The following is a 14681-nucleotide window of genomic DNA, read 5'->3' as shown; positions in this document are numbered from 1 at the left end:
CGCATTTATTGAAAAAACATTTTGATATTAAAATATACTCTCTAGGGAGATGGCAGAAAATCTATCAATATTTTGACAGTGGTCCCTTTCATTAAGAATATGAAGTGTTAAAAAAATATGAGGTGTTGGGACTAGAGAGATAGTACAGCAGTAGGCTACTTGCCTTACACTTTGTCAACTCGGGTTTGATCCCTGACACCCCATTCAGTCCCCTGAGCCCTGCTAGGACTGACCTCTGAACACCACCAGGTATGGCCCAAAACTATAAATTTTTTTAAAAAGAGGAAAAAAACCGAGGTGAATTTATATTTTCTTAAATTTTTCTTAGGCTGGAGCTATAGCACAGCAGGTAGGGCGTTTGCCTTGCATGCGGCCAACCCGGGTTCGATTCCCAGCATTCTATATGGTCCCCTGAGCACCACCAGGGATAATTCCTGAGTGCAGAGCCAGAAATAACCCCTGTGCATTGCTGGGTGTGACCCAGAAGAAAAAATTTTTTTCTTTGCTTCCAATATTTCTAAATGTATGTTTTATTTGATATATACAGAAAACAAAGAAAAGCGGTTGCTTTTATATTTATTTCCACATTTGAATTTCACTTTTTTCAATAGAAAGTTGAACTGATAACAGATCTCCTTTAATTAATAGTCCCTTGATATTTGAAAGTTTTTATTCAGTCCTAATATTTTGTGTGAAGGATGGAGCTTTCAAACAGCTTAGTAGAAAGGAAAAGGTGCAGGGGTGAGAGCAGTAATATAGGAATTAAGGCACTTACCTTGCACACAGCCAACCCTGTTTTGAATCCTTGTACCACAAATGATTCTCCAAGCATACTGGGAGTGGTCTCAAAGCACAGAGCTAGGAGTAAGCCCTGAGCACTGCCAAGTATAATCCCTTACTCACCAAAAAAAAAAAAAAAAAAAGAAAACCAGGGGAAAAAGGTACCAATAAACAATTCTGACTATTTAAGTAACAGGGGATCCCAGGCCAGAGACATAGCTCAACAGACTGGAGTCTATGCTTTTCATATCGGAGACTAGGAATGATCCCCATTATCACATGGGTCCCTGAGTACTGCCTAGAGATACCTCCAAGTGCATAGCCCAGTCCCCCTGTTAATTATAATTCAGAATTTTAGAAAGGATCTTAGGGGATAAAGAAAATGAAAATATTTGTCATTTGGAGAAGCTTTAGAGCCAGAGATAGAGAGCTCAGTGATAGAGACATGCCTTGCTTGTATGATACCCTGGGTTTGATCCTTAGCACTGCACACACACAAAAAGAGAAATTTTTCCGATAAATGAAAAATGCTACTCTGTTGCTGGAGAGAGAACTCAGTGGGCTGTGTGTGCTTTGCCTGCAGGAGGCCCAGATTTGATCCCCATCTCTGCATATTGTCTCCTTAGCATAGCCAGGAGTAGCCACCAAAGACCACTAGATGTGTCCCAAAAAACAGAAAAATTGTCAGTTCACAAATACATTTTTAAAGGGTTTTTTTTTTCCTCATTTAGCTCTATAGACTAAAAAAAATTGAGCCTGAAAAAGGGTTAGAGAGATAGTGTAGTGGGTAGGACACCAGCCTTGCATGTGACTCCTGGATTTGATCCCCAGCACCCCATATGGTGCCCCAGACCCCACCTTGAGTGCAAAGCCAGGAGTAAATCCTAAACACTACCAGCTGTGACACCACCACCACCCCAAAAAAAAAAATAAAAAGGAAGAAAGAAAAATTTATCCTGTAAAAATGAACATTCTTAGGGTTAGAGAGAGATCTCAACAGGCTAAGTACTTGTGTTGCGTGCAGAAGGCCTGGGTTCAGTTCCCAGCCCCGTAGGGTCCCAAGCCAGGAGCAGCCTCTGGGCACCGCCCAGTGTGCCTCCCACCCATGCAGAATCCACATTCTTCATTACTTTCCCATAATTTGTGGCTAGCTATAAACATCCCTTGTAAAGATAATATAGATAATATTTAATTCACTAAGAGGAAGGAGACACAGTCTACTGATTTGATGTACCTCTTTTTCTGATTACCACAGACAAAATCTAGCCTGTCTCCTTTAAAAATGTGTCCGTTTTTTCCCTGGAATGACCATATCTGAACAAGATGAGGGGCTGCATCAGTAGGTAATGACCCAAGGTTAAGCCTTTTCTGAGGAAAAGATTTTCCTCTAAGCTTCCCTTTTTAAATGACTTCTTTAGAAATAGGTGGTGGAGCCTGGGATATGACTCAATGGCAGGATACATGCCTTGCATTGACACATCCCTGGGTACCGTCCCCAAGAGACACATACACATGTACAGTGCTAAATCTTTATGGGAGTATTTGACAGCCTGTGACTCAGCCTGGTAGGGTAAAAGTCACACGCCTTGTCCTAAACTGAAAGTCTATCAACTAAACAAATACCAATTCATAGTCTAAACAGTCTAGAGTTCCCATCCATAGGGTAGGTGAGGGAAAGGAAAGCCAGTAGGTGAGGGAAAGGAAAGCCAGTTCAGCTCTGGAAGAAGGATTAAGTGGTGATGGACATTTGTGTGTGACCTTTGCCAGTAAGCAAGGAGGCGTTGTTGGACATATAGCCCTGGTTTTGCCTTGGGAAGAAAAAAATGTGTATGTTCTCATGGGAACATGCATTCACGGTCCCCAGGTGAAGCCTCCCCGACTGAGTTTTGTTAAGTGGCAGCTAAGAATTGGGGAAGGAAAAAATCTTCCTTTTCTGTTGTGTTCTGAGTCCCTCCTCCTCTCTCTCAGCGCAATCCCTCACCAGCACCATCACAGTTGTTATACACTGTTATATGCTTGCTTCCTTCACGTGTATGTGCCTGTTCGGCCCCAAACATGCTGATTAACAGAATAGAGGCTTGGGCAGGTATTAAGGATCTTCTGAACAGAATTGCACTGCACTACACTGTCCTCCCGTTGTTCATCAGTTTGCTCGAGCTGGCCCAGTAATGTCTCCATTGTGAGACTTGTTGTTACTGTGTTTGGCATATCGAATATGCCACTGGTAGCTTGCCAGGCTTTGCTGTGCAGGCGAGAAACTCTCAGTAGCTTACTGGGCTCTCCGAGAGGGGCCGAGGAACCGAACCCCATTTGCAAGGCAAATGCCCTACCCACTCTGCTATCGCTCCAGCCCCTGAACAGAATTAGGTTCTTTTAAGTCTGTTGTTCTTTTGTTGCCATCTCAGATTTTTTTTTAAGGCCCCTGAGACGGGAGATGGTAGTGTTAAGCCTAAGGTTCTGATAACAATATCACTTGGTGTTAGTTTGCAAATAACTTAGAGTCTATTGGCTTTAATATGCTGCAAGCTCTTGGTAAGCTTTTCTTTTCCTTTTTTTTGTTTTTTGGGTTTTTTTGTCTTTCTTTTGGGGGGGGGGTCCTATACCAGCAATGCTCAAGAGTTACCCCTGGCTCTGCACTTAGGAATCACTCCTGCTGGAGCTCAGGGGACCATATGAGATGCCGGGGATCAAACCTGAGACAGTGCAAGCACCCTACCTCTTTACTAACTCTCCAGCCTCACCCTTTTTCTGTTTTTCCCTTGGTTTGGGGGCCAGACTCAATTGTGCTCTGGGTTTACTTCTGGCTTTGTATTCAGGAATCATTCATGATAGTGGTGGGGAATTATAGGAGGTGCCAAAGAGTGAACCAGGGTTGGCCCTGAGCTATGTCTCAAACCCATCTTTACCCTTTCTTACTCAAATCTGCTGTCTGTTCCACTGATATTATTTCTCCTAGTATCTATAATACTTTCTGCATACTAATAATGTGCATCCTTTATGGTTAAAAAATAAATTATCTTAATATCCCTTGTTTAAGGACCAAGAACTCATGTGGAAGCTAGTTCAGGATTTCAAATTTGTAAAATAAACAGACAGTCTTTGTTTATTTATGTTGTGAAACATTAAGAAATTTTTCAAGAAAAGCCATGGATTTAAAAATACCTATTTCATCCAGGATGTTATTGGTGTGATATTTTTGAATAAATTTGCACATGCCATATTTGCTCCTAAACCTTTGTTTGGTTGTATTTTCTTTTTCCTCATGTAGAGTTAAGAGAATGACAGGTAACAGTTTTTAAACTCATCCCCTTCTGCCTTCTTCCACCACTCCCCCGTTCCTCTTATTCCCTCTACCTCCAGGTTATAGATGAGCACGAGAGTGTAGAACAGAGTCGGCGAGCTCAGGCTGAGCCTATCAACCTGGACAGCTGCCTGCGAGCTTTCACCAGCGAGGAGGAGCTCGGGGAAAATGAAATGTACTATTGCTCCAAGTGTAAAACCCACTGCTTGGCGACAAAGAAGCTTGATCTCTGGAGGCTCCCTCCAGTCCTGGTATGTTTTAACTCTACCTCTGAGACAGCCAGAGTCTAGTGCAAAAAAGCCTTGAAGAAATAGAAGACTGTTATTTCAACAGCATTTAAAGCAATGCTTTGCATGCTGGAGCTGGGTTAATCCTGGGTGCCAAGTGATGCCAGGAGCAACTCCAGAGCACTGAGCTGAGAGTAGTCCCTAGCATTTCTGGGTATGCTCCAAACTGTCTGCTGTCACTGTCCTCCCGTTGTTCATCAATTTGCTCGAGCGGGCCCAGTAATGTCTCTATTTTGAGATTTGTCATTATTGTGTTTGGCATATTGAATACGTCACAGGTAGCTCCAAAGAGAAAAAAAAAACTTTTTCCTCAGTGGAGGAGCTGGTTTTTTAGTTCTTGGGATGCAGTGATGCTCAGGGGTTACTTCTGGCTCTGCACTCAGGAATCACTCAAGGTGGTGCTTGGGGGACCATATGGGATGCCAGGGATCAACCTGGGTCAGGAACATGGTTCTCCAGCCCGCCTTATATATTTTTTTCACTTTTACCTTCTTTCACTACTCTGTGAGGCTGTGAGCATAGTTTTTTCTTATAAGAGTTCATAAGAAATTAGTAATATAGAGGGGCCAGAGCAATATTACAGTGGATAGACCAGGCAGTACAGGGTTGCACATGGCTGACCCAGATTCAATCCTGGAAGCCCAGATGGTCCCCTGAGCCTTCCAGAAGTGAGCTCTGAGCACCACTGAGTGCGACCCAAAAACAAACAAAAAATAAATTAGTAACGTTGATTAGCCAACCCCAGGAATGGGAACCAAGAAAAGGAAAGAGGAAGGGATGGAGAGGCTTGGAGGTAGTAGGTGGGAAGGGAGAGTTTTGAGTTTTATTATTTTTAAATTGAGGCATAACGTGGAATTAAATGCATAGATCTTAAATGTCTAGTTTGATGCATTTTGGTAGTTGTTATCTAATCATATAACCATCACATAAAGTGTATTGTGGAGCAAAGGTTGTTTTTTTTGTTTTTAATGTTTTTGTTCTTATCTTTGGACTATACCCAGCAGTGCTCGGCTCTGCACTCAGGAATCACTGTCACTCCTGCCTGGGCTCAGGGGACCGTGTGGGGATTGTATCCTGGTTAGCTATGTGCAAGTCAAGCACCCTACTCGCTGTACTGTCAATCCAGCCCCTAAAATTAAAAAAAAACAAAACTTTTTTTAAAGGGGCTAGAGTAATAGTAAAGCAGTGGGGTACTTGCCTTGCACACAGACAACCAGATTAAATTCCCAGCACCCCTCTTCAAAGATGTCACACCACTGGCTAAGCAAATGAAAACAGAGATAGACAAATGGGACTATCTTAAACTAAGAAGCTTCTGTACCTCAAAAGAAACAGTGACCAAAATACAAAGACAGGTCCACAGAATGGGAAAGGATATTCACCAAATACACATCTGACAAGGGGTTGATATCAAGTATGTACAAAGTACTGGTTGAACTCCACAAAAAGAAAACATCCAACCCTATCAGAAAATGGGGCGACGAAATGAACAGAAACTTCCTCAAAGATGAAATCTGAATGGCTAAAAGACACAGGAGACAATGCTCTACATCATTAATCATCAGGAGATGCAGATCAAAACAACAATGAGATATCATTTCACACCACAGAGACTGGCCCACATCCAAAAGAACAAAAGCAACCCATGCTGGCGTGGATGTGGCGAGAAAGGGACCCTCCTTCACTGCTGGTGGGAATGCCGACTGGTTCAGTGCTTCTGGAAAACAGTATGGACGATTCTCAAAAAACTAGAAATTGAGCTCCCATTTGACCCAGCAATTCCACTCCTGGGAATATACCCCAGAGAGGCAAAAAAGTATAGTCAAAGTGACATCTGCAGTTGTCTGTTCATTGCAGCACTGTTTACAGTAGCTAGAATCTGGAAAAAACCTGAGTGCCTGAGAACAGATGACTGGTTAAAGCAGCTTTGGTACATCTATACAATGGAATACTATGTAGCTGTCAGAAAGGATGAAGTCATGAAATTTACATACAAGTGGTACTACATGGAAAGTATCATGCTAAGCGACATGAGTCAGAAAGAATGGAATAGACATAGAAAGATTGCATTCATCTCGGGAACATAAAGTAACAAAATAGGAGACTAACACCCAAGAATAGCCAAGATAAATACCAGGAGGTTTACTCCATGGCTTGGAGGCCATCTTCACACTCTAGGGGTAAAGGCAGTCCAGATGTAGAAGGGAGCACCAAATGGGGGGGAGGTATTGGAAGGATCCCCCCAGAATGGGAGAAGCATGCTGAGACTAGACTCTAGACCGAACATGTTGCCACTCGATGCCTCTTTTGCAGGCCACAGCACCCAAAAGGAGAGCGAGAACAAAAGGGAGTGCCATGCCACAGAGGCGGGGGGGGGGGGGGGGGGAGGGATACTGGGATCAGTGGTGGTGGAGGATGGGCACTGGTGGAGGGATGAGTACTCAATCATTGTACAATGGAAACCCAAGCACAAAAATTTGTAAGACTACAACTGTACCTCGTGGTGTTTCACTAATAAAAAAAAATTTCGGGGCTGGAGTGATAGCACAGCGAGTAAGGCATTTGCCTTGCACGCAGCCAACATGGCCAACACAGGTTCGATTCCCAGCATCCCATATGGTCCCCCGAGCACCGCCAGGAGCAATTCCTGAGTGCATGAGCCAGGAGTAACCCCTGAGCATAGCTGGGTGTGACCCAAAAAGCAAAAAAAAAAAAAAATTCCCAGCACCCCATATTGTTCCCCGAGCCCCACCAGGAGTGATATCTAAGCACAGAGCCAGGAGTATGCCCTAAACACCACCAGGTGTGACCTACAAAACAGTTTTTTTTTTCCAAATAGAAGCAGCCACACAAACCTTTGTGGCTGCATTGGAGAAAGCATGGCCACACTGAGTTAGACCAGATTATGTGCTGCTCTTGGAATAGAAAAGAAATCAAAAAGGAGAAACAAGTGGGGCCAGAGAGATAGTTCAGCAGAAAGGGCACTTGCTTTGCATATAGCCAACAACTAGGGAGTTCCATCCCTAGTACCCCAGGTGGTCCCCTGACCACCAGCAGGAGCATAGAGCCAGGAGTGAGCCCAGCACCCACTTCCACCCCCCACTAAAAGAGAGAAACAAGAGTCTTACGCTCTTGAGAACAGTGATACTGTGAAGCAGCCCAAGGATAAGGTAAAGAAAACGGGTGTGGGATTGGCATAGAACCTCCTGTTGGACCTGGCAAAAACTCGGACCTGAGATCTCACACGGTGGGAGAGCATTTGCTTTGTGTTAATATTTTTTAAAAATATTTTAAAACGTCTTTTTTTCCTTCAAAATATTTAGTCATCTGTTCTCGTGGGTGATGTGTGTGACTGGATCCGCAGTGGCTTTCGAGTTAGGTCACAGTTCCAAAAACCAGGAAAACATAAATCAAGGCTCCTATGAATCGGAAGGATCAGGGAGTTTGGACACAGACCGTGAAACAAGGGGCAGTACTGTGTAAGCTACACATCCAAAGGGCAGTGGCCCCACAGGAACCACGTGATGTGACACCACATAAAACACAGTAATTTGGGGGCAGACATGTTATGCTCCATATGCTTGGACAGTTTATCTGGGCTACTTTTGGTCACAATTGCTATGGCCTTGGCCACTCCACACAGTGCTAGAGCTGGACCTGAGGCAAAGGGGACTGATAGCTCTGCCACTTGAGTCACATCCTTGGCCCTTGGATTTTATTTTTTTCTTAATGTAAATTTTGTATCTTTAGAATCCTTTCAGCTCAATAATTGTTCCACTATTTCTTCTTCAGATTATTCACCTTAAACGATTTCAGTTTGTAAATGGTCGATGGATAAAGTCACAAAAAATTGTTAAATTTCCTCGGGAGAGTTTTGACCCGAGTGCTTTTCTGGTACCAAGAGACCCAGCTCTCTGGCAGCGGAAGGCCCTCACCCTGCAGGGCGATGATGTCTCCGAGCCCAGGGCACCAGCGGGAGTGAAGAAAGCGGACACACAGAGCCCGGCAGCGGGAGAGGGTGCTCTCCTGAGCAAGAGCCCATCCTCACTCAGTGCGAACTTCAGCAGCAGCCCAAAAGGTGAGGAGGCCTGGAGGGGAGCTGTGGGAGGCGCACCTGGGCCCCCCAGGGGGGCATATGTCCTTCTGTCTTGCCCTGTGCAGCAGCCTCTTCATGACAGAATCAGACCAATCTGGGCTTTATTTTTGATATTTGTCTCTGGGCCATAGTTGCTATGCTCAGAGCTTACTCCTGGTTCTGCACTTAGGGGTCACTCTTAGCAGGACTCAGGAGACGCTGAGGGGTGCTGGGATTGAACCCAGACCTGCCACATGCAAAGCAAGCTCCCTATCCACTGGACTATCACTCCAGCCCCAGACATATCTAGAGCTTAACTGTGGGACTTTTAGCAAGAGATACAACCTTCCCGAATCTACATTTTTATTTATAAAATGGAGGTAATACTGAGTTCTCAGAATGTGAGGATTTGCTATATCAAAAATGAAGTTCTTGGGGCAAGAAAGGTAATGCAGCAGATACGGAGTTTGCCTTGCACATGGCCAGCCTGGGGTCAGTCCCAGCACTGCATATGTGGTAGTGGGGGGGGGGGGGGGGGAGGAAGGGGGCGGGTGTCAGGTAGAGCTTCTCAGCATATAAGCTGGAGTTCCTTTCTGTTTGTTTGTTTGTTTGGCTTTGGTTTGGGGGCCACATCCAGCTATGCTCAGGGCTTACTCCTGGCTCTGCACTCAGGGATCACTCCTAGGACCATATGGGCTACCAGGGTTTGAACCAGGTCAGCCACATGCAAGGCAAGTGCTCTATCTACTGTACCGTCAACTCAGCCCCAGGACTACTATATAGAGTTGTCATGAAAAGTAAAGCTGATAATTTTTTCTTAGTTGTAATTATTATATTTTCAGAATATTATTTCTTAGCTTTATAAAAGACTTGGCATTGAGGAAGACCAGCAAGTAACTTTTTGTCTACATAATAAGAACGAAAAAGTAGCCATGCGCCCGGGCTGTAGCTACTTCCCATGTGTGAGGCCCTGGGTTCTACCAAAAAATCATTAATACACTGTCAGGATACCGCTGTCTTTACCATTGTGTATGCACTTGGGAGCTGGCTTCAAAGGTAGTGTTTGGTAGAGTGTTTAATTTGGAATTACGAATCTTTCTTTCTCCTCCTTTCACAGGTTCACCCTCTTCATCGAGGAAAAGTGGAGCTAGCTGTCCCTCCAGCAAAAACAGCAGCCCCAATAGCAGCCCAAGGACTTTAGGGAGGAGCAAAGGGAGGCTTCGGCTCCCCCAGATTGGCAGCAAAAATAAACTGTCGAGTAGTAAGGAGAATTTGGATGCCAGCAAAGAGAACGGGGCTGGGCACGTTTATGAGCTAGCTGAAGCCTTGAGCCGAGGGCACACGCTGGGGGGCAGCCAACCCGAGCTGGTTACCCCGCAGGACCACGAAGTCGCTTTGGCCAATGGATTCCTGTATGAGCATGAGGCATGTGGCAATGGCTGTAGCAATGGTCAACTTGAAAACCACAGTGAAGAAGATAGCACTGATGACCAAAGAGAAGCCGCTCATGTGAAGCCTATTTATAACCTGTATGCAATTTCGGTGAGTGGCTGACGGTATAGTTTGCAGAATGGGCTGCACGTTCCGGTGGTTTGTTGGTTCATCATCATTCATTCATCCTCACTTTCCAAGGGTCTGCTTATGTGCTCATCTTTGAGCTTTGCGATAGACAGTGTTCGCACTAGATGATCTTGCCCTCTGAATAGCATCCAAAATGCACACAGGGGAGGAGGTTGTCACATAATCATCATTACCAGAGTCGCAGGTTCAGGCTATTTATAAGTGTGTGTGCCTAAGGGATTTCTTTTTTCTAAATGGTAACTATGACTGGTGAGAGTTTAAGATTTTAGTTTTTGGTTTTCATATTTTTGATGCTGTCAGGGTCAGACGCAGGACTCAACACCTGTGTGGCGCCAGCCTCACCTCTGAGCCCTGTCCTGGCTCCTGATCTTTCATATTTGGGGATGAAGGACTGGGAAGCTGTTTGGAGGTTGGTGTTTGGCCATACTGTTGGTGCTCCAGATTACTCCTGGCTCTCTGGGGCTCCCTCCTAGCAGTGCTCAGGGAGCCATACTGTGCCAGGGATCAAATCTGGGCCCCCTTCGGGCTAAACATGTGCTCAATCTTTGAGCTCTCTTCTCTTTGAGCCCAATTTGGAGCTTTTGAATTTTGCTTTTTGTTTTGCATGTCAAAAATAGTTGCAAAGTATTCTTGTTTGGTTTTTGTTATTGGGCCACATCCGGTGGTTCCCAGGGGCTACTCCTGACACTGCTCCGAGATTGTTCCTGTTGGTGCTCAAAGGGACTCTGCCTCCTCAGGGATTGACGCCACACCTACAGCACACAAAGCAAAATATTCTTTCTTAACACTTAAGTGATCACTGTTCTCTTTTTTCTTTATTTATTTTTTAATTTATTTTATGTGGTAATTTATAATATTTGATTACATTTAATATTCAAACACCAATCCCAACACCATTACACCTTTCAACTACTAAATTTGGGATGTTTCCATCCCAAGCCCCAGTCCCTGTCCCAAAGCACAACCAAAATAAGAAAATATCTTTAGGATATCATTAACATGTTGTTAAAGGTTGAGTGATATGAGCTTTTGTATATATATCTGAAAATATTATATATGCCTATATGTACTTCGCTTTATGATTTGTTGCCTACTATTTGAACCCCATCCAATGTGGTGTGGTACTTATGGAGAATGGGTAGAGAACGTGTTATGATGTCCAGGAATACGTTCACTCAAAGGTGAGACTCGGCCCGCAGGTGTGATTGGCAGTTGGGTTCTGGAGATTTTCAGCTGCCAGTGCTGGAGGGGATGAGTGGGGAGGGCTCTCACCCTGTGATCACTGTTTTCTTCATCATTTTTTTTTTTCGTTTTTGGGATCACACCCAGCAATGCTCATGGGGTTATTCCTGGCTCTGCGCTCAGGAATTACTCCTGGCGGTGCTTGGGGGACCATATAAGATGCTGGGGATTGAGCCCGGGTCGGCTGCTTACAAGGCAAACGTCCTACCTGCTATAATATGACTCCAGCCCCATGTTTTCTTGGTCATGTCATTTGCCTATCTTTTAGCTATTAACATGCCTTCACTTTCTTCTTCCTTACAGTGCCATTCAGGAATTCTGGGCGGGGGCCACTATGTCACTTATGCCAAAAACCCAAACAGCAAGTGGTACTGTTATAATGACAGCAGCTGTAAGGTAAATATCTTCAATCTTTGGATACATTGACTACAGATGGAGAAAAAAAGGAAGAAATGTCACAGATTTGGGGGTCATTTGTTGGAAAAAAATGGACTTTCTCCTAGATAGGAAATAGATATTACTGTTAAAGCCGTTATACACATGCCTGCAGTATCAGGAAGTAAGAGATACAGAGAGGGAATGGAAACGAGCAGTGAGGGAAAGAAGGGATCGGTGAATGAAAGGAACTGACTTACCCGCAGTCAGAACTGATTCCCCAAAACTCCAGGAATCATTGGGCCTTCATAGAGCCAGGTAAAAGAGCCAGATACTGAGCTGATTGGGAAAATCAGGTGTGGGAATTTAAAAAGGTAATTCGGCCCTTGTCTGGCCAGCATGGGAGCCAGCGTACTGACGGGCCTTCTCTTGCCCACTCAGGAACTTCACCCTGATGAAATTGACACCGACTCTGCCTACATCCTTTTCTATGAGCAGCAGGGGATCGACTATGCACAATTTCTGCCAAAGATCGATGGCAAGAAGATGGCAGACACGAGCAGCATGGATGAAGACTTTGAGTCCGATTATAAAAAGTACTGTGTGTTACAGTGAGGCGGCCACTTGGACTGCTAGACAGGCGGTGGGCAGGGAGGCCCCTCCCTGGAGCTGACATTTGGCAAAAGCATCGCTGAAAGGCAAGCTAAATGTAGTTATTTTATCCTGTGACCCTGAAGCACAAAATAAAAATCCTAATTAAAATAGCCGTTAACAGAACAGTAGTAATAATTTTGTTTGGAAGTGTCTCACGTAGGCTCTCTGGTAGAGAACTTTCAGACAGGGCCCACCATTAGCCTGTAAGCAAAAGAATTTGGCACCAGCCCGCCCTGGGACCAAATGAGAACTGAATTGTGCTCGTCCAGATGTGAACAAACACGTAGTGAGTATAGAGTTTACCAATAATCATAACAAAATACTAAGAGTTTCCTTGGCGTCAAAGTAAAACAAAAAAATTGTAGTGTTGTCTGGGGACGACATGATATGCTACCTCCTTTTTCCTGAAGTTTTATTCCATTATATTGACAAGATGGAGAAAGCAAGATCATGAAGGTGCGCAAAGGATGCGATGGCATGGACACAGATTTTTTTAATTTATATTCTAAGCCTTACGTCTCTCTTGCTTTTGTTTCTGTTGGTTTGTCTGTGAGACACAGCCGTTGGTGGCAGACGCACAGATACGGAAGACACTCAGAGCTGTGTGCCTTCCACCCGTGGGCATATCCTGCAGAGAAAGAATCAAGCAAAACATCATTGGGAATCCAGCCCAAATGGCCTTCCCAATAAAGGCTGTTCCTCAGAGGCTCTGTCAGGAAGTTTCCCAAACGTGCCCCCCGCCCAGTATGCTAGGTTGTTGCCAATATTTGCACCGTCTTCACACGCACATTGCACAAATTGCTGCTGAGAGGAAAAACAGCATCCAGGCTTGGCGCCTGTGCACAGTGCGTGATGAGTTACTCCTTTGGCTTTTGTTTTTGCACTTTAAAAAGAGAATACATACAAATGAACTTTTTTTAAAGACTTGTTCATATTTGATGGCTGTAAGGGCTATAAATTAACTTAAATGGGGTATTTCCCCCTGTCGTGACAAATTTAAAAACAAAACACATCCCAAACATAGAAAGTGTAGAAGTATTTTTAATGAAATTGGTGGTTTAAAGAAGTAAGCTTTTGAGTTTTTTGTTTGCGTGTCCATTTATTTTTGTTTGTTTGGTGTTTGTATTTTTTTCTTTTAACTTCACAGTAGTGATCATCAAAAGTTATGTTTCTTGCTCACTTCATTTTTTTCCCCTCTGATAATTCAAGACTGGAACAAAAATATAAATATTATTTATTTCAGGCAGCAGCATTTTTTTCTTGTTGTTTTTAAATATATATGTATATACATATATATATATATATTTGAAGTAAATATTTCACTTTTTTCGGTCTTTTTTCATTCATTTGAACCCTGGGAAATGATTATAGTTGTCAGATTCCATTAGCCTTCCTCTCTCAGAGATAGTAGGTACTAATGTGAGTACGTGTTAGGATTCTAATATCAGAGGCCAGTTACCAATCCAGTTCTCAGAACATTTAGAAGCGTTGTCTGAAGTGGCTGCCTAAGCTGAAACCCTGTTCAGAAGACATAAAGTCAATAAGTGCAAGTAGGAAGGAGTGGTCTGAATGCTGTGACATGACAAAGCTAGACAAAATGCAGGCTTTAGCATTTTATAATTTTTCAGGATGGAAAATCTATCCGTTCCTACCTGGACAAGTCCCATGAAAAAGTGAAAATTTTTTAAATAATTTCTTTAAAGATGTTTTATTTAAGCAGGTAGCACAATCTACTAATGTTGTTTGATCTGTGTTTGTTATATTGGTTGTAATTAATTTTTTAATCCATGACTAGCAGAAAATTTATTAAATTAAATATTAACTACATTCACCTTGTAAATTACTGTATAAAACTTGTTGACAATGCACTGACTTTAGAAGGATGTTGATGTACATAGAGTGTAAATAAAATAGTGTTGATGTTCTGAAATATGAACTGTATAAAAAAGTATTGGTAATTGTATATGGAGTGTACTTGTTTATCTGTAACTATTATCCAAACAAATTAAATACTGTGGATGCATCTGTGTACTGTTTTCCTTCTGTTCAAGTAAACACAAAGAAAGTCTCGGTCTTTCTCCCTGGTTCTCTGTTTCAATTCCCCTGGCTAGTACCTGTCTGACATGCAGTGATTACTCATCTCTGAGAATGTAAAAGCTGGGGGATGTGGGGGGAAGTTGAGTAGAACAAGACACACTAAGTCTGACCAAATCAATTGATTTAAACTGGGCTCAAAAACCTGCTAGAAAAGTGTTTGAACGGCACTGAAAGGAGAGGGGTGAGGTGAGTAAGTGGAGGTGAGCTGACGGGGTGAAGGAGATCTTACCTTCATTTTCATGCAAATTGGTGGTCAGACCAAATTTGCACTTGCACTTGTATAATAGTT

The 14681-nt window shown here is 43.5% G+C and overlaps 1 protein-coding gene across 2 annotated transcripts in view; it reads left to right on the top strand.

The window, feature by feature from the left end:
• The window catches only part of USP32 (ubiquitin specific peptidase 32), a 192907-nt gene extending 178588 nt beyond the window's left edge, over window positions 1–14319 (top strand). For both annotated transcript variants that reach the window (XM_056126699.1, XM_056126700.1), the window contains exons 30-34: window positions 4141–4332; window positions 8161–8446; window positions 9561–9985; window positions 11570–11662; window positions 12083–14319. In XM_056126699.1, coding sequence (XP_055982674.1) covers window positions 4141–4332; window positions 8161–8446; window positions 9561–9985; window positions 11570–11662; window positions 12083–12256 — 1170 coding nt within the window. In that variant the 3' untranslated portion in view covers window positions 12257–14319. The remainder of the gene's footprint in view (window positions 1–4140; window positions 4333–8160; window positions 8447–9560; window positions 9986–11569; window positions 11663–12082) is intronic.
• The last annotated feature ends 362 nt before the right edge of the window (window positions 14320–14681 follow it).

This window comes from Sorex fumeus, unplaced genomic scaffold (assembly GCF_029834395.1).
Source record: "Sorex fumeus unplaced genomic scaffold, SorFum_2.1 ptg000063l, whole genome shotgun sequence".
Taxonomy (NCBI): domain Eukaryota; kingdom Metazoa; phylum Chordata; class Mammalia; order Eulipotyphla; family Soricidae; genus Sorex; species Sorex fumeus.
The sequence above is the reverse complement of the archived record's forward strand: the minus strand, read 5'-3'. Positions and strand labels throughout refer to the sequence as shown.